General features: G+C 44.2%; 1 protein-coding gene across 4 annotated transcripts in view; it reads right to left on the reverse strand.

The window, feature by feature from the left end:
- LOC110505402 (AT-rich interactive domain-containing protein 1B) overlaps nucleotides 1–26,856 on the reverse strand; it is a 229,487-nt gene that overhangs the window by 19,768 nt on the left and 182,863 nt on the right. For 2 of the 4 annotated variants that reach the window (XM_021584599.3, XM_090220666.1), the window contains exons 9-14: nucleotides 15,207–15,362; nucleotides 8,202–8,320; nucleotides 2,429–2,532; nucleotides 1,369–1,530; nucleotides 1,004–1,213; nucleotides 494–704 (exon numbers count right to left, since the gene is read on the reverse strand). In XM_021584599.3, the coding sequence (XP_021440274.3) occupies nucleotides 494–704; nucleotides 1,004–1,213; nucleotides 1,369–1,530; nucleotides 2,429–2,532; nucleotides 8,202–8,320; nucleotides 15,207–15,362 (962 nt within the window). The remainder of the gene's footprint in view (nucleotides 1–493; nucleotides 705–1,003; nucleotides 1,214–1,368; nucleotides 1,531–2,428; nucleotides 2,533–8,201; nucleotides 8,321–15,206; nucleotides 15,363–26,856) is intronic. The other 2 variants (XM_036962211.2, XM_090220667.1) reach the window with 1 other exon arrangement.

A 26,856-nucleotide genomic window follows, 5' to 3' on the forward strand; every position in this document is an offset into this window, starting at 1 on the left:
GTGACTCACGCGGGTGAGGCGCTGGTGTTCTATTTAAAAGTCAGGGTCCCTTTTCTCATCAACGCTCTGAATTAGAGGCGCAACCTTTACGCTCCAGCTCTCTCTCCTTAGCTGAGCGTAGTAATTGTGCTTAGAAACACAGTGTCAGGGACAACATACAAAACAAATACTTTGTCTTATAAATAGCATAGTAGCATTACCTATTACCTATTACTTAACCTGTCTAATGCTGTAATCAAATCCAGCCATATATCTAGAGGTATTATATAACTGGTGATAATATCAGGGGAACCTCAGGAAACCTTGTTTTTATTTTCTTGCAAGACACATGATCAGTCCAGGAAAAGGCACACAAACCTTTACATGACATACGTACACACTGCTTGCATGAAAGGTCTCAATCTTCCAAATACATGCCAAAATTAGTCTACACAACGCCATTATCACCCCCACCACCACCGTCATCATCATCATCATAAGTACCGGTCATTACCAGGAGAGGGCGGCTGCAACTTGGCCTGCTTCCTGTTGTCCCCCCCAGTCCCAGTGTTGCTGTCGGCCGGCTGCTCCTCTCCCCGCTCCACCTTACACTCATAGGCAAACAGGTACTGGATGTACTGCTTCTTCAGAGAGCTGGCGGAGCTACTGGAGGTACCAACACTCAGACTAGTGGACAGCTCTCGCCACTTCTTGTTCTTGTTCACCTGGAGGGGAGAGGATGGTAGGGAGGAGAGGGGGGATGGGGAGACAAGAGACAGGAGACAGAGCATTAATACAATGGCATGTTCGTCCGCTGTATGTACCCTGGCTTGTCACTGCTAACCAGTTGCTTTGTCCCACTTCAAAGCGACTACCAGATAAGTGATGCTGACGAGTCTAATCAAACACATCAAAAGTGTATAGCGCAACATTATTTCTGTCCTGCAATACATGAGAAAAACACTTCGCAGTGTCTATCGGTCCTGTAAGACACAATGAAATGAACTCAGTGGTTGTCTCTCACCATGGCCAGGCCCCCTATCTCCTTGACCACCATGTACAGTCTGTAGAGGTCCAGGGGCTTCTTGCCCACGGCAGGGAGGTGGGGAACAGGTGTACCCCTCTCCTCCATAAAGGACAGGTAGCGGTCCACCCAGCCACGCCTCTCCGGCTCCCCACCCATATCATACAGACGTGTGATTTGCTCGTTAGTCATGGTGGACGAGTTGGGCTTCTGAGTTCGGAAGAGATGGAGAGATATGTGGAATTAGCTCCAACCTTGCAAACTGGCACAACTACTCACATCAGTCATCATACTGAAGATAAAAAACAACAACAAATAAAACATTGGAAGATATTGGTTGGAATGTAAGGAAGAGTGTCACATACAGGGCTGGAGGGAGTCTTTGGCCAGACGGGGCTGCTGATGCTGTCACTGTCATCCCCATGGTAGGAGGACAGGCTGGCTGGGCTGGGGGACAGGGGAGAGGGGACAGGCATGGCACCAGGGGTGGTGGGCTGGGAGACACACTGGGATCCACTGTAGCCATCCTGTAACATACACAGAGAGAGGGAGAGAGCCCTGTGGTGAGTGTTAGTGGTGGAGACAGAGTGGATTGGATTCTGTTTTTCATATTGCTCTGTTCTTTCCTCACCCATTCCTTCACCTCAAACACTACCGTGTGTGAACAAAAAGTGAGTATGTTCTAAAAGGCCCCCTTGCGATTAGCTGCATGCATCAAAAACACTCAGCAAACCAGAAAGAGAGACACAGCAAGAAAGACCACTCAGAATGCAGGGAACAAGTGCTCTGTGTACAGGTAGGTAGGTATGTGTTTGAGCGTTTCAGTGACAGATTGCATATGTCAGCAGAACCATCTCTCTCTCGTAGAAAGCCTCTGGTTCCCCTGGTCTCTCTCTCTCTCTCTCTCTCTCTCTCTCTCTTGTCTGCCAGGGCAGGGAGACTAAGGCCTTGTCTTGTTACTACAGAGTACAGACACATCATCTCTTAAGGGAGCTCTGGGGGTCTTCACACAGCTCAGACTGCCTTCAATAATTCAACACCCACCACTGCTATCAACAAAGACTGAGCTTTTCACAGAAATGATGGGGGCAAAACCAAAAGGCAGGAATGGAAAGAGCCAAAGTGCAAAGCTGTTGCTGAGCTGAGCTTCATTTGGGAGAAGTGAGCAGTCAGCATTATAGTGGGTTGGGCTGTGGCGAGGAGTGAAAGCACAGTGTGTGTGGATGTGTGCAGGATTCTAAACAACCTCTTTGCAGTTATAGCTGCCAACACATCAAAAGGAACAGAGATGATGACAAAAACAAATCAAGAGGACGTTATGAACTGTAAGTGTTGAACAAATTATTAAACATGGCAAGAAAACATATGCTGATCAGATGCCTTTGGTTCATTAGTGAGTGAGTGAGAGCGAGAGAGAGGTTGTACCTTGGGTCTGGGAGGTTCATTGGTGGGCATGCTCTCCTCCTTGCCATCCATTTTCTGCTTCCCAACAGGAGTCACCATCCCATCCCCAGCCATCCCCATGGGCCCTACACAGAAGAAAATGGAGGGAAGAATCAATTAAAGATTTTCACACATTTTAAAGTAAATTTCCAGTGTTTACAGATTTCTATGAAATATGACCTGTTATTACTTACAGTACGAGTGAAAGTTTTCCTTCCAAAATGTTTTATTTAAGTATGTTAAAAAGCTGCTTTTCTGTGTTGAAATGGAGTGGGCGTACCACAACAACAGAATGGTGTGGGCGTATACCGGTCATAAAAAATATAGATCGCTGATTGGCCAGCTCATCCTCCTCTAGACCGCTGATGGCCAGCTCATCCTCCACAGGAGTATGACATCATACTCTATGAGGAAATAGCAAAAAATAAAAATAAACGGTCTGTTTGAGACACAAGTTTGAGGTGTTTTTTGGTGTTTTTTTCTCTCCAATTTATGCTTTGACCACAAATACGCGAGTATAGAACGAGTCAACAACATTATTTGGGCATAAGTTAACAGAACATTCCCTTTTAAAAGTCAGATTTGCAGTGGACTGTTCATTTAAAAGGCATTGGTGCATCATGAGTGAATTGCCCCTCTGGGATAATAAGGACTCTACTCTGCTCTGACATTGGTGCATCATGAGTGAATTGCCCCTCTGGGATAATAAGGACTCTACTCTGCTCTGGCATTGGTGCATCATGAGTGAATTGCCCCTCTGGGATAATAAGGACTCTACTCTGCTCTGGCATTGGTGCATCATGAGTGAATTGCCCCTCTGGGATAATAAGGACTCTACTCTGCTCTGGCATTGGTGCATCATGAGTGAATTGCCCCTCTGGGATAATAAGGACTCTACTCTGCTCTGGCATTGGTGCATCATGAGTGAATTGCCCCTCTGGGATAATAAGGACTCTACTCTGCTCTGGCATTGGTGCATCATGAGTGAATTGCCCCTCTGGGATAATAAGGACTCTACTCTGCTCTGGCATTGGTGCATCATGAGTGAATTGCCCCTCTGGGATAATAAGGACTCTACTCTGCTCTGGCATTGGTGCATCATGAGTGAATTGCCCCTCTGGGATAATAAGGACTCTACTCTGCTCTGGCATTGGTGCATCATGAGTGAATTGCCCCTCTGGGATAATAAGGACTCTACTCTGCTCTGGCATTGGTGCATCATGAGTGAATTGCCCCTCTGGGATAATAAGGACTCTACTCTGCTCTGGCATTGGTGCATCATGAGTGAATTGCCCCTCTGGGATAGTAAGGACTCTACTCTGCTCTGACATTGGTGCATCATGAGTGAATTGCCCCTCTGGGATAATAAGGACTCTACTCTGCTCTGACATTGGTGCATCATGAGTGAATTGCCCCTCTGGGATAATAAGGACTCTACTCTGCTCTGACATTGGTGCATCATGAGTGAATTGCCCCTCTGGGATAATAAGGACTCTACTCTGCTCTGACATTGGTGCATCATGAGTGAATTGCCCCTCTGGGATAATAAGGACTCTACTCTGCTCTGACATTGGTGCATCATGAGTGAATTGCCCCTCTGGGATAATAAGGACTCTACTCTGCTCTGGCATTGGTGCATCATGAGTGCACCAGACAAACTTTTGAATGAAACATATGAGTGCATAATGAATGGATGTTCACACCTGGGGGTACTTGGTCTATCCACAGGGGGTACTTGAGAAGACTGATGAGACCATAGGTCTACTGGTTAAATGTACATGAGTGGGTACTTCAGGGCTACTCCGGGCAGAGCTAAATTCAGTTTGTGCGACAGTAACTGAAGAAGTTTGGGAACCACTGGCCTAGTGTATGAGGAGCAATCTTCACATAGCATGTACATAAGGAGTCGATGGGGGTATTAGTCATTGTAGCCATTGTGCTACATCTTGTCTCTGAAATACGCGCACACAGAGCCAAATGATGAGCTGTTCTGAAGCCAAAGAACAGTTCTGGATAATGGAGAAAGTATTATCAAAATGTCTGTCTCTCTGGGGAGATGGAACATGTCCTTTCTATCTCCAAGGTCCTCTTCCAGGGATTCTTCTCAAAAGGAATAAAGGCAAAATAAACGAATAAAAATGAAGAAGGCAGTGCTTGAGATAAAAAAAGAGCCTTTAAATGAAAAGCCATTGCACTCTCTCGGCCTTGCTGACTATATATCTTACGCTTTTGTCTAACATTGAATAGGTATTTCAGCACCACAAATATAAATTCTGCTCTCGCAATGTTTATGAACTGGTAGACGTAAAGATGATATTAACATTTTTGATATCTTAGGTAACATCTTTCAAAAGTTCTTGGTAGAAATGAATAATATCTTTAAGACTACTTTCCGAGTGCGGACTGAATAAGCATTTTCCTATTGAGAAGAAAGTGTCCCTACATGCCAAGAGTCCCAAGGTTTGTCCCTTTATTTCTCAGCTCGGCGCTCAGCACTATGTGAAACTAATAGCTTTTTACCAACCCCAGGGGCAGCTGAGATGAGTTTTTAAGAACCTTGGCACTCTAATTCATTTGAAGTCTTCCAAATGTCATGCAGCCTGATATTTAGTTTTGTAAGGCTGAGCAGAAAGCTCTTTTCATATAGAGCCTTGCATTCTCCGAGGTGTGTTTAGCACAATGTGGAGGGGTGAAGGGCAAGAGAGAGCAGGAGAAAGGGGCACACTGCATTAATCTGTTCTCAGGAGGGCCAACGGAACAAGAAAAATAACAGAACAGAGCTGTCTGCAGGAAATAAAACATCTTCAGAACAGCAACCAGCTCTGTATACAAAATAAAAATACAGAAATATTACATTTACACAAGTATTCAGACCCTTTACTCTGTACTTTGTTAAAGCACCTTTGGCAGCGATGACAGCCTCAAGTCTTCTTGGGGATGACGCTACAAGCTTGGCACACCTGTATTTGGGGAGTTACTCCCATTCTTCTCTGCAGATCCTCTCAAGCTCTGTCAGGTTGGATGGGGAGCATCGCTGCACAGCTATTTTGAGGTCTCTCCAGAGATGCTCGATCGGGTTCAAGTCCGGGCTTTGGCCAGGCCACTCAAGTTCATTCAGAGACCTGTCCTGAAGCCACTCCTGAGTTGTCTTGGCTGTGTGCTTAGGGTAGTGGTCCTGTTGGAAGAACCTTGCCCACAGTCTGACGTCCTGAGCTCTCTGGAGCAGGTTTTCATCAAGGACCTCTCTGTACTTTGCTCCGTTCATCTTCCCCTCGATCCTGACTAGTCTCCCAGTCCCTGCCGTTGCATTCAGGCCAAAGAGTTCAATCTTTTCATCAGATCAGAGAATCTTGCTTCTCATGGTCTGAGAGTCTTTAGGTTCCCTTTGGCAAACTCCAAGAGGGCTGTCAAGTGCCTTTTACTGAGGAGTGGCTTCCGTTTGGCCACTCTACCATAAAGGCCTGATTGGTGGAGTGCTGCAGAGATGGTTGTCATTCTGGAAGGTTCTTCCATCTCCACAGAGGAACTCTATAGCTCTGTCAGAGTGACCATCCGGTTCTTGTTTACCTCCCTGACCAAGGCCCTTCTCCTCCAATTGCTCAGTTTGGCCAGGCGACCAGCTCTAGGAAGTCTCTAGGAGTCTTGGTGGTTCCAAACTTCTTCCATTTAAGAATGATGGAGGCCACTGTGTTGTTGGGGACCTTCAATACTGCAGAATGTTTTTGGTACCCTTCCCCAGATCTGTGCCTCGACCCAACCCTGTCTTGGAACTCTACGGATAATTCCTTTGACCTCGTGGCTTGGTTTTTGCTCTGACAACTGTGGGACCTTATATAGACAGATGTGTGCCTTTCCAAATTATGTCCAATCAATTAAATTTACCACAGGTGGACTCCAATGAAGTTGTAGAAACATCTCAAGGATGATCAATGGAAACAGGATACACCTGAGCTCAACTTCGTGTCTTATAGCAATGGGTCTGAATACTGATGTAAATAAAGTATGTGTTTTTTATTTTTAAAACATTTGCAAAATGTCTAAAAACCTGTTTTCGTTGTGTCATTATGGGGTATTGTGTGTAGATTGCTGTGTTTTTTTCCAATCCATTATAGAAAATATGGTTGTAATGTAACAAAATATGGAAAAGTCCAGGGGTCTCAATACTTTCCGAAGGCACAGTATATATGTTTTATTTAACCTTTATTTAACTAGGCAAGTCAGTTAAGAACAAATTCTCATTTACAATGACGACCTACCCTGGCCAAACCCTCCCCGAACCCAGACAACGCCCGCCCTATGGGACTCCGATCACGACTGGTATGTGACACCGCCCGGTATTGAACCAGGGTCTGTATTGATGCCTCTAGCACTGCGATGCAGTGCCTTAGACCGCTGCATCACCCGGGAGACACTCCATCACTCTCCTTCTTGGTCAAATAGCCCTTACTCTGCCTGGAGGTATGGGTCATTGTCCTGTTGAAAAACAAATGATAAGCGCAAACCAGATGGGATGGCATATCGCTGCAGAATGCTGTGGTAGCCATGCTGGTTAAGTGTGCCTTGAATTCTAAATAAATCACTGACAGTGTCACCAGCAAAGTACCCCCAAACCATCACACCTCCTCCTCCATGCTTCATGGTGGGAACCTCACATGCGGAGATCATCCGTTCACCTACTCTGCAGCTCACAAAGACACGGCGGTTGGAACAAAAAGACTCACATTTTTACTTGCTGGTCTAATGTCCATTGCACACATTTCTTGGCACAAGCAAGTCTCTTCTTATTGGTGTCCTTTAGTAGTGGTTTCTTTGCAGCAATTCAACCATGAAGGCCTGATTCACGCAGTCTCCTCTGAACAGTTGATGTTGAGATGTGAGTTGAGTTGTTACTTGAGCTCTGTGAAGCATTTATTTGGGCTGCAATTTCTGAGGCTGGTAACTCTAATGAACTTATCCTCTGCAGCAGAGGTAACTCTGGGTCTTCCTTTCCTGTGGCGGTCCTCATGAGAGCCAGTTTCATCATAGCGCTTGATGGTTTTTGCGACTGCACTTAAAGAAACGTTCAAAGTTATTGAAATGTTCCTCATTGACTGACCTTCATGTCTTAAAGTAATGACAGACTGTTGTTTTTTTTCTTCTTATTTGAGCTGTTCTTGCCATAATATACCACCCACACCTCGTCACAACACAACTGATTGGCTCAAACGCATTAAGAAGGAAAGAAATTCCACAATTAACTTTTAACAAGGCACACCTGTTAATTGAAATGCATTCAAGGTGACCACATCATGAAGCTGGTTGAGAGAATGCTAAGAGAATGCCAAGAGTGTGCAAAGCTGTCATCAAGGGTGGCTACTTTGAAGAATCTAAAATCTATTTTGATTTGTTTAAACACTTTTTGGTTAATACATGATATCATGTGTGTCATTTTGTAGTTTTGATGTTCACTATTATTCTTCACTATGACCCTTGAATGAGTAGATTTGTCCAAACTTTTGACTGGTACTGTATATATTTATTTTGTATTATTTTTACTCTGCATCATTGGAAAAAGGTTTGTCAGCAAGCCTTTAACTGTAAAGTCTACACCAGTTGTATCCGACGCATGTGATACATAACATTCGATTTGATTTGTTGTTGGAAGTCTGTCAAACTGAAGGCTATAGAAGACTCAACTTAATCTCACAACCATTTAAGACAATTGTTCACTACTTTGGTTGCTGTTGGGTACCTTGTTGGCCTATCCAGGTCTTACCTGAGGGTGGCATATTGTAGGGTGGACCCTGTGGCATGCCAATGCCTGAGTTGTTGCCCTGTGACTGGTTGATGGAGGGCACAATCTGGTTTATGCTAGGGCCTGGGTAGCTGCCCTGTCTGGGACACAGAGAGAGAGAGACAAGAGCTGGTTAGAGCGGAAAGACCCAGCTACATGGTGTGGAGAGCAATTAGTTGGCTTTTGACATGGTAGTAGAAAAGACTCCGTAATAGATTAGACTTTCTGCCTCTATTGCAAAGCTATAAGGCCATGCCAGGTAGAGGATATACCCATACGTTTCAGTACTGTATAAACCATCATCCTGAAAATGTATGGGCGCATTTCGTAGAAAAAAACAGAATCTCTCTTTAAAAGCAAGTGTGTGTGAGTCACAGCCGAATTGAAAGCTGTTTCATCCTCCTATCCTTCCTCTCATCCCTTGCAAATCCCTCACCCCTCCTCTCCTCAGCCCTCTTCCCTCCTTCCCTCCTCTCCCCATGAAGTCATAATTTAACTAATTAAGGTGTGCTTCTGGAAAGGATCATGTTATTTGTTGCTATGGCGACGGCTGAAATCAATCCTGTTCTTTTCTCCTTGCCTCGTCGCATCACGGCGTGTTGGGAGGACATCAGAGGGCTTATCAGCAACCTGCTGAACCAGCGTCACACACAGCAGACAGACGGTCACTGTCACCGCTCCATACCCTGGGCCCTGTACAATGCTAGCTCTGTACCAGCCCTGTACCAGCCCTGTACCAACTCAACAGACATCGCACCAGGATGGATAGCAGTTGGACCATCTCTACTTCCTGCTGGTCCAAATAATCCCTTGGATAACGAGAGAACAGGAAAAGGAGAGTGAGAGAAGTGGCAGAGGGGGGAGTGAGAGAGAGAGGGGTAGGAGTACAGAAGATCCCCTCATCTGTTGTGGATCATTTCCTTGAAGTGGCGAGAGAGTAGAGCAGACTAGAAAGGGTATTTAAGGAGCATGGCGTAAAGGGTTGACAGTAATAGTAGCAGTAGCAGTAGTGGGGGTAGCGTTGTGTTAAAATGCCACACTGACAAGGTCATAGTAATTGCCTTTCTGTCTGGAGGGCAATCCTACATCCTACATTCATCTCAACACTGTGATCACAAGGACAAAAAAACAAAGCAAACACTCAATCCGGATTTGTGTCAGTCAGTCAAAAGAGCTGAACTTCCCCAAGCAGAGGAGGACAACAATGTATTGGATGTGTGACAGTGACTAACCAGGCAGAAGGAGGGATGGGTTTGAGATTATTGGGAGGTTTATCCTCTCACAGATGTAATTAGTCATAGAGCATGTGTGATGATACATATGTAATCCCTCTATGGGCCTGGGCTCACAGGAAAAAACATGGCTCACAGACAACAACATACACTGATATCCATCAAATCCTGCCTGTTATAGACTGTTTTCTTGGCAGCACTTTGTTTGACAGTACTGAATTTACGATGGGATTTGCTGGGTATTTCCAAGGAAATAATGTGGTATCATTGGGTACTGTCTGTTACTTCAAAGAATTCAACACAATCGGTAGCTAACATGGTGACATTGCCACCTCGGGTCGGAGTATATCGCTTCAGTTCCGTAAAGTGCTATTTCTCCCTACTGCATCCACACCCTACATCGCCCCACATACAACAAAAATCCCAGCGCCTGTGCTGACGAGAATAATGTAATAAAAAACATCAACAACAACAAGAAAGTGGAGTTCGACTGTGGGGCTAGTCCATTATTACAAATTCATGTAATAAAAAAAGCCCATTAGGAAACACTTGATGGAGGGAACGCAGGCCGTTTAATCACACTTAATGTATGCATGTGCTGCTATCAAAAAAGGCACAGCACATTTATCTTGCTCTCGGGCACCTTCGCTGGGGGAAAAAAAACCTGTTGCCGCAGAGAACGATGGGAAAGCAGAAAGGGAGGGAGAGGCGGAAGGATGGAGAGGGAAAGAGAGGCGAAACGCAGCAAGAGGGGAGTGGGAGAAAGCGAAAAGGAGAAAAACAAGAGGGAGAGGATAAATAGAGAGATGAGAGAGCAGAGAGAGGAAAAGATAGTGAAGAGAGAGGGAGTGTGTCCCGGGCGAGACTGTGGGGGGCGTATTTCCAGCTCACAGCGCAGGCTGTACCATCCAGTCGTCATTGTAGCGTAATCATTATATCGTGAGCTGAGCTAGCTGAGCTAGGGGACGGTTGAGGGGAATCTGAGCTCCTCTAATTGAGAAGGATAAAACCCAGCCCCACCCTCTATTGTTTTTGTTCTCTCTCTCTCTCTCTCTCTCTCTCTCTCTCTCTCTCTCTCTCTCTCTCTCTCTCTCTCTCTCTCTCTCTCTCTCTCTCTCTCTCTCTCTCTCTCTCTCTCTCTCTCTCTCTCTCTCTCTCTCTCTCTCTCTCTCTCTCTCTCTCTCTCTCTCTCTCTCTCTCTCTCTCTCTCTCTCTCTCTCTCTCTCTCTCTCTCTCTCTCTCTCTCTCTCTCTCTCTCTCTCTCATTGTGTTGTGTGGGAGAACACAGCTGTGTTGTTGTGCTCTGCTTCTCAAAAAGATACTGCTGATTTGACACTGCTTTCAATTGAATCTGTGAGCCAGCAAGTTGTAACATGAATATGGCCAGATGAAGTCAGGAAAAACGAATAAAATAAACCATAAAATGTGGATTTAGTTTTAGCCCAGAAACAAGATAGGCAGAAAACATTACTACCAGCGCAAACCATTATGAGTAATGCTCTCATGGGGTGTTAGCCACATTTAGAGCCTCTTGAAATATTCTGAGGGAAATAATAGGTGCTTTGAATCACTTCAGCAGATAAATTGATTAGTAATCACTGTTATATTTAAATGACTAGCCCTGTAGTCAGTCCCAGTCCCAGTCTTGTCACCCTCCCTGCCTGCCTGTCTCTCTGTCTCCCCTCATCCCCCTGCATGGAACTCTGCTGTCTGTCCTTAGTATTCTGTCCACATGTGTGAAGGACATCTGAGGAGGCCTGTCTCTGAGCACGGCTGGGGAGAGAAAGGGAGAGAGGGCCGTTGCCAAGGGCTGCCATGGTTACCGGGTGCCAGACAGCCAGCTGCAGTCACACACACAGCTCCATGCCAGACCAGCACTACAGTGCCAGTGTCAAAGTCCCCTTCCTGCCTGTCCACTGCAAACACTCACTGATACAACAGGGAGTGAATTCTGTGTGGCAGGAGAAAATAGGGGTACTAAGGTACTGCCACCATCCAGACCCTATCATTACCCAGCCCCACCACCCTCCAACAACCCTGCCTGGTGAGAGGGAGAGAGAGAGAGAGAGAGAGAGAAATAAAGAAAGAAAGAAAGAGAGAGAGAGAGAAAGAGAGAGAGCGGGAGAGAAAAAGAGAGAGAGAGAGAGAGAGAGAGAGAGAGAGAGAGAAAGAGAGAGAGAGAGAGAGAGGGGGAGAGAGAGAGGGAGAGAGAGAGAGAAAGAGAGAGAAAGAGAGAGAGGGAGAGAGAAAGAAAAAAAGAGAGAGAGAGGGAGAGAGAAAGAGAGAGAGGGGGGGGGGTCTGCATGGTGTAGTCAGTGGGAGGGTATGAACAATATGAATTATATATGGGCACAATCTGCTCTCAAGGAAGCTCCCTCTCAGCCACAGCTCCATTCCAAGCAGCCAGCTCAGCTAGCGCCTGCCTACCTGACTCAACCCAAACAGAATCAAAAATAAACAATGAATGAAAGGACAGCCTTTTAACACATTCAATCCTGAGAAAAGCCCCCCTCCCCCTTACATCAAACAGTTCTGAAGGGAGAGAAGCCATTTATTAAAGCCTAGCTGGAGCTGATGCCAAGGCTGCCTGTGAGCCACAACGCTGGCGGCAACAGCAATGCATTCTTGACATTCAAGCAGCTCTTATTTATTTGGTAAATTTACTTACTAAGGAGGTCAGAAATGAATTATTTGGCGAGGATTTACCCCTAAGCGCTCTTCTCTCTCGCTTTCTCTCTTTCCATTTCTTTAATTTATTTTTCTTTTAAACATGCTTTTCTCTAAGTGCTTATTTTCTACAAGCCGTGTTTCTGTAGCTCCAGGGACAGCTACCAAAGTCATTTGAAAAAATACTTTCTGTCTTCAGCCAACAGAGCCAGGAGAACACCTAGCTTCCTAATACTTACTCTCTGGTTCTGTTCTCCAATTCCCAACACCAGTGTTCACTCAAGAGACTTTACTCCTATTTCCAATCATTGATCCAAACCAAGTCACAAGTCGTGCAAAGGTATCATCTCAACTTAAAACCTCAACATAACCCGATTCAAACCCAAGTGCCTTTGATAGACTTACATTACTGACAGCAAGTTTACAGTCTTTAAGATACAAACATAACATTATTCTAAATGTCAGCCAATCAGACCAAGTATGGGTGTTTTGGTGATTTGATCATGAAAATGGGAAATCATGTATAATTCAAATCACTTAAGGGAACATCTCTGAGGACTGGGGAAAGCACTAGCTAGCATCCCCATCACACTTATCTAGATGTAATCATAGATCCTCTCCAACCACAGGATATCATAGTGGCCTTGCTCTGCTCGTTCGGCATTCTTTTCACTCTGCGTAATGAATCTGGAGTAGTCGAGCCCAGGGACAAGGTTCAGGCTGTTGGCCGCTTGTTTTCAGACAGACAACAAGAGGTTTAAATGTTTCACAATGCTGCTCTCCGATCAGAATCAGGACTATAAAAGAGTAAACACTAAACACAGTGATTCAGAGCCTTCAGCTCGCTCCAATTTCCCCTTAATCTTCCTCAGCTGTTCAGAGGACGAGAACAAAACAGAACAAGGGTTGAGAAACAGAGATAAACAATAGGAGATGTGGGAGGGAGGTCCACAATCCTCCTAAATCGGTCCCCCTGCCTTCCCTTCCTGTTTTCTCCATGGCAACACCATGCACGTGCAGCCGCAGAGCAGGGGGCTGTCAGCTCTCTGCCTCCTCAAAGTCAGCTGGAAGAGTCAGTAGAGCTGCCCTCTAACACACACACACACGTAGACACACACACTCTCTCCTTCCCTCTCTGTTTCCATCAGACAGCACTAATTGCATTCTCAGCCACCATCAGACCATTTGTTTTTTGTATACCTTTATTTAACTAGGCAAGTCAGTTAATAACACATTCTTATTTTCAATGACAGCCTAGGAACAGTGGGTTAACTGCCTTGTTCAGTGGCAGAATGACAGATTTTTACCTTGTCAGCTTGGGGATTCAATCTTGCAACCTTTCAGTTACTAGGCCAACGCTCTAACCACTAGGCAGGCTACTTGCCGACCATCTCCACATCTAGGGACAAACTGAGAGACACAAAGTATTTTCATACAGTGCCTTTCTATGGAGGGGGACCTAGTATTCACAGCATGTATGTAAGTACAGTTGAAGTCGGAAGTTTATATACAGATTAGCCAAGTACATTTAAATTCAGTTTTTCACAATTCCTGACATTAATACGAGTAAACATTTCCTGTCTTAGGTCAGTTAGGATCAGCACTTTATTTTAAGAATGTGAAATGTCAGAATAATAGTAGAGAGAATGATTTATTTCAGCTTTATATTTATCAAAATTCACCCAACTTATTGTGGGAAGCTTGTGGAAGTCTACCTGAAACGTTTGACCCAAGTTAAACAATTTAAAGGCAATGCTACCAAATACTAATTGAGTGTATGTAAACTTCTGACCCACTGGAATTGTGAAATAATCTGTCTGTAAACAATTGTTGGAAAAATTACTTGTGTCGTGCACAAAGTAGATGTCCGAACCGACTTGCCAAAACTATAGTTTGTTAACAAGAAATCTGTGGAGTGTATGTAAACTTCAGACTTCAACTGTGTGTATGCTATAATATGGACTAGGAGAGCAACTGGAAGAGACCATTTCTGAAGGCCTGGATGAGTGGTGATGAGAAAGAAAGAGGAGAGGGCGGAGGGAGGGAGGGAGGGAGGGAGGGAGGGAGGGAGGGAGGGAGGGAGGGAGGGAGGGAGTAACTGTGCTGAAAGAGGGGACAGGTGAGGATGACAGAAAAACTGTGGTGGAGTGGTTAAGAGAGTCAGTTAGGCAAAGACAATGCCTCCCACCCTCCCGCCCTCTCCTGCCAGCCTCTCTCACCGTGGGCCTATGTCTGGGTGTCTGGTAGAATGGCAGTGGAGATTGACAGACTTTGTGATGTGCCCCAGCAGTATGCATCATGTTGTGCCACTTCTTATTGACAGTGAAGATGTCTGTTAATGGCTCCTTCAGCATTTACATAGTCTGTCTGCAGCGCTCTCCTGACCATTAATCACAGTGTCAACCAATGCAGACACAGACAGGATTCTCCAAATGCCAACCGGCCCCATGATGCATCACCGTCGACCATGGTGGGCGCTCTCGCCACAGAGAAATGCATGTTAACCAATTCAACATGGAGAGGGATTCATTTGTCATTATTAACACACTTGGGGATGATGCTGACTCTCTGTTTCACTCTCAAAAGAAAGCCACGTAAGGGAACTCTTTGTTTGTTTGTTTGTGATATTACTTATGAGCGATGTCGAGATTCAACTGAAACTGGCAGGCCGTTGTCTATAGTTCTATTTAGAGTTCTGATATCCCACCATGAGATGAATGAAGCACTGTGGTGGTCATCAAAAAGTTATGGCTGGCGTCTGAACAAACTAAACCTAATGAATCTCAAGAGGGTTGAAACCTCCAGATTTGCTCAAAACAACATATTGCTTGGGGGTTGAAAGGGAGTTAAGAAAGCCATGCAAATTTAGCAAGAGTTGGCAACAGAAAGCTAAATACAGGTTAGCAGTTATTCAACCAGTGAAATCCCTCATGAGCAATTTCAGCCAGTGATGCTATCTTTGGCCAGATTAGTTTAGGTGTCAGGTAGGTGCAATATCACCCATAATGAGCATCAAATGAGCACATTTTCAGGATGAACAGTGACAGGTTAGGGTTAGTGGTTTGGAGATGGTGCTTGGTTGACCTACCCGTGTTGCTGAGAATGAGGGGTGTTGTAGTTGGGGTGGGGAGGTTGGAGAGGAGGAGGAGGAGGAGGAGGAGGGGTGGGTGTGGTGGGGAAAGGGGGCAGGGGACTGGGTCCAGAAGAGGTGTGGAGGGCTGTGGACCTCACATAGGGAGGTCTACTGCAGAGGGAAACAAGAGTTTGAGGGAAAGTGCTAAACAAATGGCATTAATTCAACCCAAGGAACACTGCAGTGAGGTGTGGTCAGTGCCTACCCTGTGAAAATGAATAAACAATTATTTTTTATATATATATATATATTATCAATAATAATTTTGTCATCATGTTTTTCTCCATAATAAAATAAATTTCTGAACTAGTTCTTACTACCCACATCTGCAGGAATCTGGTACAGTACACAATGAGGCCAGGGGAAAGGCAGCCTCGCTGTGTGTCTTTCTCCAGCCCTTTAAACTCCAAACTCAATGCAAGGCATGACTTGCGCATGCGTGTTTCTACCACATACTGCCAGCTAACGGACCCCAAAAGGCAGGCAGAGAGCTTCGCTGTCTTTCATGTGGCAATATGTCCCATTCATTATTGCACTCAAATGATACAGGTGAATGCGTATTGGTGTGAAAAAAGTAATGGGACAGGCAGGAGGACAGGCCGGACGTCATACGTCATCAGCCGCCTTTTGGCTATTACGTTCATTTTACTACTAGTTAAAGTAAGCTGATCAGAATGGCATATTGCATCGGAAACAGTTTTTAAAGTTGATTTTCTAGCTTAACCGGGGGTGATAAGGAATAGAAGACCAACACCTGAGCTTAGGGACCGACATCAAAGGAAGGGACAGAAAATAACCCGGTCATTTCAATCTGATTGTTATCAACGGAAAGACTGGCTCTGTGGCTGCGCTGCTAGCAGCCAACTCTACCGCTTCCCGTCTGCTGTTCTCCACCAGCGACAGCGTGCAGACAAGAGACAGCTACTGCCTATAGCACTCAACAAGCATGTGAAATCGGTGTCTCACATCCAAAGCCAGATAGCTCTTAAGACATTTGGCAGCTCACGGATAGATCTGGCATTGAATGAACAACGGAGATTGAACATCAGCATGCACAAGGCCAAGGTAAAAGAGAACCGTGATTTTGAAAGCCCTAGCTAATTCATGCTACACATTCTACCTATGGTAGGGATTTTCAATTACACTGACGTGCACTTCCATGTTCTGCAGAACAAAGTGATGGATATGAGTTTCTGCAGCGACAAGACTTTGATAGTTTCTATGAGTGATTCAAGCAGAAATGCAATGAACTGGGCCTGGCAGAAAGCGAAACTCGTAGTAAACGGGGTGAATTTACTACAAAATACTGGACAATAACAATTTTCAGATGAGAGCCAGGTTTGAGCACTTTGGTGAACTTAATTTCCTTAGTGACCTGGAATAAAATCTAAACAATGTCACAAAAGTTTGACACCGGCAAACGACAACCTGTCCAAACATGCCAAGTATTCGTTAGACTTAAGGCTGATCTTGTTGGATTGCACAGTTCACAAATGGTACGAGACAAATCCCAGAGGTGACAAAGTTAATGCAGCTGGTCCTCACTATACCAGCCACAACAGCATCCGGTCAAAAAGGACGACTTTCATCCCTTGCCATCATCTCCATCGCATCGAGACCGAGATACTTATTATTATTTATTTTTTGTAACTTTTTATTGGTATTTACTTTCACAGTTACAGTAAACAATGTTTGAAATAGATTACATTAAACTTGTTGTTTTATACATTCAATATACCATAGGAACATGCTTCTTGAATGAGGTAGAAATGTATACACCCACATGAATATATCAAATACTTAAGTAATACTTTCAAAACAAAACATACATTAAAAACAAAAAAGTGCACAAAAAAAATAAAACATGGCTAGTCTTCAAAACGAAAAGAAGAATTATAATAATAACACAGGCTAATATTAAACACTCACAAAAGTAGATCAATTAAATACAAAGCTTAGGTAGGCAGTTTACTGTAGAGTAGAGGGAAATTGCAGTGTCTCTACATAGGTAAAGAAAGGTTGCCACATTCGGTAGAATTGGAAGAAAAACCCCCGTAGGGTATATTTTATCTTCTCCAATTTACTAAAGTGTAAGACATCTTTAATCCACACATGAGAGTGAGGAGAGGGCAACTTCCACAGAAGTAAAATCAACCTACTTGCCAACAAACTCACAAAGGCTACAAAGTCAGATGTGTATTTTGGTAGTGTTATAGTATTTTTTTTATATATATATATATATATATTTTATTTCACCTTTATTTAACCAGGTAGGCCAGTTGAGAACAAGTTCTCATTTACAACTGCGACCTGGCCAAGATAAAGCAAAGCAGTGCGACAAAAACAACAACACAGAGTTACACATGGGATAAACAAACGTACAGTCAATAACACAATAGAAAAATCTATATACAGTGTGTGCAAATGTAGTACGATTAGGGAGGTAAGGCAACAAATAGGTCACAGTGGCGAAATAATAACAAATTAGCTATTAACACTGGAGTGATAGATGTGAAGATGATGATGTGCAAGTAGAGATACTGGAGTGCAAAAGAGCAAAAATAAATAACAATATGGGTATGGGGATGAGGTAGTTGGGTGGGCTATTTACAGATGGGCTGTGTACAGGTACAGTGATCGGTAAGCTGCTCTGACAGATGATGCTTAAAGTTAGTGAGGGAGATATATGTCTCCAGCTTCAGTGATTTTTGCAATTCGTTCCAGTCATTGATGGTCGAAATGGTTTGAGATGTGGTTTGAATTTGGCGCCCTCTATTTTCACTGGTAGTTGTCATATCGATCCCGGTATCGGGATTGCAGCCATAACAGGTTAAAGCGTGGTCGCAAATGGGTCTTCCAAATGGACAATGACCCCAAGCGTACTTCCAAAGTTGTGGCAAAATGGCTTAAGGACAACAAAGTCAAGGTATTGGAGTGGCCATCACAAAGCCCTGACCTCAATCCTACAGAAAATGTGTAGGCAGAACTGAAAAAGCGTGTGTGAGCAAGGAGGCCTACAAACCTGACTCAGTTACACCAGCTCTGTCAGGAGGAATGGGCCAAAATTCCCCCAGCTTATTGTGGGAAGCTTGTGGAAGGCTACCTGAAATGTTTGACCCAAGTTAAACAATTTAAAGGCAATGCTACCAATTACTAATTGAGTGTATGTAAACTTCCGACTTCAACTTCTGATTTCAACTTCTGACTTCCTAGTAAACATTTCCTTGGCCCAGGCTACTGTTGATTGCGAAGATGGAGGCCTTTTTAATTGAAGTAAAACAAAAGTTAGAGTATGCCTATGGTGAAAAGCCTACTAGGCAGGGCTCCAGACTGCGAGCATTTAGTCACATTTGGCAACCCTTTGACTTGGCTGTGCAGGAAAAACATATATTGGTTGCATCGGTGTGGGCTGCACATTCATTCACCTAACTAAAAACGTGCTATTTTTTAGAAGGCTAAAACCATGATTTGGCCAAACATTAAAGTACGTTATCTTCATGAATCCTGTAATAAAAGTGTCTGCTTGTCTGCCCCTGTACCTGTTAGGCTGGAGCCTGCTGCTGTGTCGAGCGAGCTACTCTTTCTTTCCCGGTGGAAAAAATGCTTAGGGAGAAAGAAAAGTGTTCTGATTGTATAACATTTTTAAATCCAATTGCTGGGAAAACACAGCTATCCTGTTGTCACAGATGGGGATAGGATGTTCTCATCTTTCTGTAGGTATACTTGTTATTGCTCAACTCTCAATTATGAGCTCAATAGCAACTACAAAGATATTTGATATGGCTTTGAGATACGAAACGCGAAATGGCCATTGTGATTGCATATGGATCGGGGGGGGGGGCAGAGTGGACAGTAAACAGCATATCTCGATGACCTGAATAATGGCCAAGTCTACCTTGTTCCCTGCTTGTCTGAATCGCTTGGAAGTAACAAACACAATTCCTCCAACACCTATCGGAAACTGCTAAGCTACACTACATAACCAAAAGTATGTGGACTGGACACCTGTTCCTCGAGCATCTCATTTCAAAATCATGGAGTTGATCCCCCCTTTGCTGCTATAACAGCATCCACTATCTTGGGAATGCTTTCCACTAGATGATGGAACATTGCTGAGGGGACGTGCTTCCATTCAGCCACAAGAGCATTAGTGAGGTCGGGCACTGATGTTGGGCGGTTAGGCCTGGCTCGCAGTCAGCGTTCCAATTCATCCCAAAAGTGTTTGACGGGGTTAAGGTCAGGGCTCTGTGCAGACCAGTCAAGTTCTTCCACACCGATCTCGACAAACCATTTCTGTATGGACATCACTTTTTGCACTGGGGCACTGTCATGCTGAAACAGGAAAGGGCCTTTCCCAAACTGTTGCCACAAAGTTGGAAGCACAGACTCATCTAGAATGTAATTGTCTGCTATAGCGTTAAAATTTCCCTTCATTGGAACTAAGGGGCCTAGCCTGAATCACAAAAAACAGCTCCAGACCATTATTACTCATCCACCAAACTTTACAGTTGGAACTAACTCTCCTGGCATCTGCCAATCCCAGATTTGTTCATCGGACTTCCAGATGGTGAAGTGTGATTCATCACTCCAGAGAACGCGTTTCCACTGCTTCAGACTATTCTCAATTGAATCTTGTCTTTACCAATATGTAAAATGAGTTTCAATTTAGAATGGCCCGTTATCAAATGGGCAGGAACAGGGGCAGGGGAAAAAATACATCCGTATGAATAGCAAATAGAGGCCGCTTTCCCGCCGGTTCGTTTCTTCAATCATGCCTGGTAGGCTATTCTCCGGTTATTTCACTCCAAGCATCAACCACTGTTTGAGGAGCATGCCTGACTCTCGCTCTGCGATAGGTGATATTCCGTCCAAACTCTGTATGCCATGGGCTCTCCAACCCTGTTCCTGCAGCTACCCAGTGCTTAATTTTGGAAACCAAGTAACATGTTTTCACAACCAAACAAATTAAACTATTGACAGCCCCTGTCTGCGCGCTCGAGAAAGGAATGAAGGAGAAAGAAGAGGAGATGAAGACACACAGTGTTGAGATTTTGTAACTAAAGGTAATGAGTCAGCCTATTAATTATGAAAATATAAAAAATGACCTTTTACTAGGCTATTCAAAATAAAATACAAATTCACTATGATTGTAGGCTAACCATAAGCCACCATCAGCACAATCAATGAACCAATAACATTGCCTAGGCCTATATATTCTCGCCTGGACTTATTAGTAGAAAGATTGGAGCATAGCATAAGGTAAACACTCCACCCAGTATGCATAACAATACAGTACACACTCAAAGACAATTACTAGAATTTGCTTAATTTTGGAGCATAGGCTAGACCAATTGTGTACTAAAGACAAATTGATCACCACAGTGAGGTGAGTTTTAAAAGTAAGATAGGCCTACTGTATTGATGAGAAGTGTTTGATGTGATTTTAGATTTAATTTGTATTTCCACAGAGTGGTCAGAAGAACAATAGAGCCCTGAATGCCAGACCATCAGAACCTGATGGAGGGAGAATTGAGCCCTGAGTACCAGACTATCAGAACCTGATGGAGGAACAATAGAGCACTGAGTACCAGACCATCAGAACCTGATGGAGGAACAATAGAGCCCTGAGTACCAGACCATCAGAACCTGATGGAGGGACAATAGAGCCCTGAGTACCAGACCATCAGAACCTGATGGAGGGACAATAGAGCCCTGAATACCAGACCATCAGAACCTGATGGAGGAACAACAGAGCCCTGAGTACCAGACCATCAGAACCTGATGGAGGGACAATAGAGCCCTGAGTACCAGACCATCAGAACCTGATGGAGGGACAATAGAGCCCTGAGTACCAGACCATCAGAACCTGATGGAGGAACAATAGAGCCCTGAGTACCAGACCATCAGAACCTGATGGAGGGACAATAGAGCCCTGAGTACCAGAACATCAGAACCTGATGGAGGGACAATAGAGCCCTGAATACCAGACCATCAGAACCTGATGGAGGAACAACAGAGCCCTGAGTACCAGACCATCAGAACCTGATGGAGGGACAATAGAGCCCTGAGTACCAGACCATCAGAACCTGATGGAGGGACAATAGAGCCCTGAGTACCAGACCATCAGAACCTGATGGAGGAACAATAGAGCCCTGAGTACCAGACCATCAGAACCTGATGGAGGGACAATAGAGCCCTGAGTACCAGATCATCAGAACCTGATGGAGGGACAATAGAGCCCTGAATACCAGACCATCAGAACCTGATGGAGGAACAACAGAGCCCTGAGTACCAGACCATCAGAACCTGATGGAGGGACAATAGAGCCCTGAGTACCAGACCATCAGAACCTGATGGAGGGACAATAGAGCCCTGAATACCAGACCATCAGAACCTGATGGAGGAACAACAGAGCCCTGAGTACCAGACCATCAGAACCTGATGGAGGAACAATAGAGCCCTGAATACCAGACCATCAGAACCTGATGGAGGAACAACAGAGCCCTGAATACCAGACCATCAGAACCTGATGGAGGAACAACAGAGCCCTGAGTAGAAGGCCATTAGGACCTGATGGAGGGACAATAGAGCCCTGAGTACCAGACCATTAGAACCTGATGGAGGAACAACAGAGCCCTGAGTAGCAGGCCATTAGGACCTGATGGAGGAACAACAGAGCCCTGAGTAGAAGGCCATTAGGACCTGATGGAGGGACAATAGAGCCCTGAGTACCAGACCATCAGAACCTGATGGAGGGACAATAGAGGCCTGAGTACCAGACCATTAGAACCTGATGGAGGAACAACAGAGCCCTGAGTGGAAGGCCATTAGGACCTGATGGAGGGACAATAGAGCCCTGAGTACCAGACCATTAGAACCTGATGGAGGAACAACAGAGCCCTGAGTGGAAGGCCATTAGGACCTGATGGAGGAACAACAGAGCCCTGAGTAGAAGGCCATTAGGACCTGATGGAGGGACAATAGAGCCCTGAGTACCAGACCATCAGAACCTGATGGAGGGACAATAGAGCCCTGAATACCAGACCATCAGAACCTGATGGAGGAACAACAGAGCCCTGAATACCAGACCATCAGAACCTGATGGAGGAACAACAGAGCCCTGAGTGGAAGGCCATTAGGACCTGATGGAGGAACAACAGAGCCCTGAGTAGAAGGCCATTAGAACCTGATGGAGGAACAACAGAGCCCTGAGTGGAAGGCCATTAGGACCTGATGGAGGGACAATAGAGCCCTGAGTACCAGACCATTAGAACCTGATGGAGGAACAACAGAGCCCTGAGTGGAAGGCCATTAGGACCTGATGGAGGGACAATAGAGCCCTGAGTAGCAGGCCATTAGGCTACAACAATGATTTAAATTAAAGAACATTTCCGATGTAAACATATTGATTGGTCATGTGATAATGAACTAGAATATACTGGCCAAACGTTAAACTGTCCCCCCCAAATATATTTAAACTTATTGGCGTGTACAGACCACCTTCCACCAAAAGTGTGTTTTTTTATCAGTTTAATATGCTTAGGGAATGTGATTTTGGGATAGAGGTCATCTTAATGGGAGATTTTAACATTAATTATGAAAATCCTCAAATGGATCACTAATACCTTTGACCTTACACAGCTATGACTTTTTCTACTAAAACACAGATTAATCTGGTGTTCAGTAATAAACCAGCGAGAGTGACAATCATTCAATATTGTTACTGGGCTGTCTGACCATAATCTGACACTCATAGCCAGAAAGCGTTCTAAGAACAGGTTTAACTTCTCTACTGAACAGGTTTAACCACTCTTACTGAACAGGTTTAACTTCTCTACTGAACAGGTTTAACCTCTCTACTGAACAGGTTTAACTTCTCTACTGAACAGGTTTAACCACTCTTACTGAACAGGTTTAACCACTCTTACTGAACAGGTTTAACTTCTCTACTGAACAGGTTTAACTTCTCTACTGAACAGGTTTAACCTCTCTACTGAACAGGTTTAACTTCTCTACTGAACAGGTTTAACTTCTCTACTGAACAGGTTTAACCTCTCTACTGTTAGGAAACCGGATCAGCTCAGGATACCTAAGGCTGAATTAAATTATTTGAAAAATTAAGGGAATTAACTGGAATGGTCTTCTGTCCTATACAAATGTGGAAGCTGACAGTCAGATGTTTCTATCCACAATCCAGACTACAATAAATGCCTTCCTAAAGAAAACCAAATCCAAACCTGGCGAAAAGAGCATTCCTCCTTGGCTAAATAGAGAAATCTGGAAACTGATGAAAGAACGAGACCATGACCTAAAAATAGCGTGGAAGTCCAAATTAGAGCATGACAGACATAGGTTTTTACCATGTTGAGAAATAATGTGATGAAAGAAATCAGACAGGCCAAGGCCAACTTTTTTATCAACATAATTGGTGAAGCTAAGGGAAATTCAGACCATAGTAACACTGCAAAAAGACTACAAATCAATGTGAATGGCAGTTTAACACAGGATGCAGGCAAAATAGCAAAATAGCAACAACTCATACTTTGTTGACTCTGTCAAGGTACTGACACAGAACCACTCCACTGGTTTCTTGGTCAGTGACAGTGTATGACACTCAACCTGTCTTCACCATAAGGGAGGTTTCTGAGTCAGAGGTGAACAAGGTGATTAGCTCACTAAAGAACTCTAAAGCCAAAGATGTGTTTGGGCTGGACTCTACCTTTAACAACTACAAAGAGTCACTCACTGGCCCCATTACTAAGGTCACCAACACATCTATTGGTCAGAGGGTGTTTCCAAGGGTCTGGAAGTCGGCCATAATAACACCCATCTTTAAATCAGGTGACCCTGCTGACGTGAGTAACTACAGGCCCATTAGTATAATACCTGTTGTGTCGAAGGTTACTGAAAAGTGTGTAGGAGAGTAAACGATGGTCCACCTCAGCAACAGCCCCTTCACAACCCACGCAGTTTGGCTTCAGAGCAAACCACTCCACAGAAACGGACAAAGGGGATATTGTTGGGGCAGTGTTTATAGACCTAAGGAAAGACTTTGATACTGTTGACCATGAGGGTCTCATCACTAAAACTGTCCAAGTTCAACTTTTCCCCGGATGCCGTGAGATGGATGAAATCATACCTCGGAGGCAGAACTCAGTATGTCAGAGGGAGCAATGCTAATTTCCGATACATGTTTGACTATAAAGGCAGCAAAGCTGTAATTCAATGCTATGATACTCCCTCACTTAACATACTGCTTGACTAGTTGGGAAGAAGCTTGCCGTACAACATTAAAACCAATTCACTCTGTCTACTGTAAAAACAGGCTCTCAAAGTCCTTGATAGAAAGCCCAATAAACATCATCACTGTTACATCCTCAGAAAGCATAAGCTCATTGTCTTGTCCTGCACTGTTGGTTAAGGGCTTGTAAGTAAGCATTTCACAGTAAGGTCTGCACATCTTGTATTCAGCGCATGTGACAAATAAAGTTTGATTTGATTTTGATTTGATTTGTCTTCAGGATCCTAAATGGCCTAACTCCGCCCCACCTAGTACTTTTGTTAAACAGAAAAGCCAAACCCACGGCAACAGATCCAGGTCTGCCGTAAGAGGTGACCGCCGTGAGAGGTGACTGTACCCTCAAGGAAAAGCACTTTCAGATAATCTGCTTTCTCTGTGAGAGCTTCCCATGTCTGGAACACACTGCCACCAGACACGCGTAACTGCACCACCTATCACACCTTCACACAAAAAACATAAAGACATGGCTAAAGGCCAATCAAACTTGTGAACATAATCCCTAGCTGTGTATTGCCACTTTCCATGTTATCTGTTGTACTGTTTGTACGTATCTTGTGAGGTGTGTAAACACTGTCTGTTGTCCTGTTTGTACGTATCTTGTGAGGTGTGTAAACACTGTCTGTTGTACTGTTTGTACGTATCTTGTGAGGTGTGTAAACACTGTCTGTTGTACTGTTTGTACGTATCTTGTGAGGTGTGTAAACACTGTCTGTTGTACTGTTTGTACGTATCTTGTGAGGTGTGTAAACACTGTCTGTTGTACGGTTTGTACGTATCTCGTGAGGTGTGTAAACACTGTCTGTTGTACTGTTTGTATGTATCTCGTGAGGTGTGTAAACACTGTCTGTTGTACTGTTTGTACGTATCTTGTGAGGTGTGTAAACACTGTCTGTTGTACTGTTTGTACGTATCTTGTGAGGTGTGTAAACACTGTCTGTTGTACTGTTTGTACGTATCTTGTGAGGTGTGTAAACACTGTCTGTTGTACTGTTTGTACGTATCTTGTGAGGTGTGTAAACACTGTCTGTTGTACTGTCTGTACGTATCTTGTGAGGTGTGTAAACACTGTCTGTTGTACTGTCTGTACGTATCTTGTGAGGTGTGTAAACACTGTCTGTTGTACTGTTTGTACGTATCTTGTGAGGTGTGTAAACACTGTCTGTTGTACTGTTTGTACGTATCTTGTGAGGTGTGTAAACACTCTGTTGTACCACCGGTGGCCTGACAAATCCTACTCCCGCAAACCTATGTGAACTTTCCTCCACATCTAAATGTGATGGATGAGTTTGCGGCATATTTCAGAGATAAGATAACCAACATTAGGCTGAGTATTAGTCAGCCTAACACATAAAGGCAATCTGGATGTATTTTCCCTGGTTGACACAGACGTGCTCAGGAAAGTGATATCACAAGCCTTCTACCTGCCTTCTCGATCCTATCCCCACCACCTTCTTCAAAACAGTTTTTAATTGCATATCTGAAGAAGTGAAGGCTATTGTTAATCACTGCCTGTTCACAGGCACTTTCCCCACTGCACTAAAAACTGTTATGGCGAAACCCCTTCTGAAAAGTAATCTATATTCTTCAGCTCCTAGCAATTTTCTGCCAATCTCCAACCTTCCATTCTTAAGCAAAATTCTGGAGAAATTGGTTTTCAAACAGCTAAATGTTTTTTTAAGTGCCAACTGTATTTAAAAAAATTCCATTCTGGTTTTCATGCCCACCACAGCACAGAGACAGCCTTAGTTGAAGTGCTAAATGATCTTAGAGCGAACACAGATGCCAAACAGCTTTCTGTTCATGTACTCTTGGGTTTAAGTGTTGCATTCGACACTGTTGACCATGATGTCGTTCTGGCCAGACTGGAGAGGTGGGTTGGCCTCTCCGGTCCAGTTCTAAATTGGTTTCGGACCTATTTAACCGGTCAAGAGTTGTCGTCACCCTTGGTGAACATAACTCAGAGAAAATAGATATCACAAGTGGCGTTCCACAAGGTTTCGAATTTGCGTCCGGTGACGTTCAGTTTATATATGTTACCCCTTGGCAGTGTTATCAGAAAGCACAACATTGATTTTCACTGCTACGCAGATGATACACAACTTTACATTTCTGTGTCACCAGAGGATTTTAGCTCCAGAGATAAATGATTAGATTGTATAAGTCATTTAAATAGTTGGATGGCTCACAACTTCCTCCAGCTAAATCAAGACAAGACCAAGGTACTTTTTGTAGCCAAAGCTCAGTGAAAGAATCTGGCCGCACATTTGAATTCACATAAAGATAAAATACCATGTAAAAAAAACC

The sequence above is a fragment of the Oncorhynchus mykiss genome, chromosome 25 (genome assembly GCF_057628025.1).
Source record: "Oncorhynchus mykiss isolate SJ-2025 chromosome 25, ASM5762802v1, whole genome shotgun sequence".
Lineage (NCBI taxonomy): Eukaryota > Metazoa > Chordata > Actinopteri > Salmoniformes > Salmonidae > Oncorhynchus > Oncorhynchus mykiss.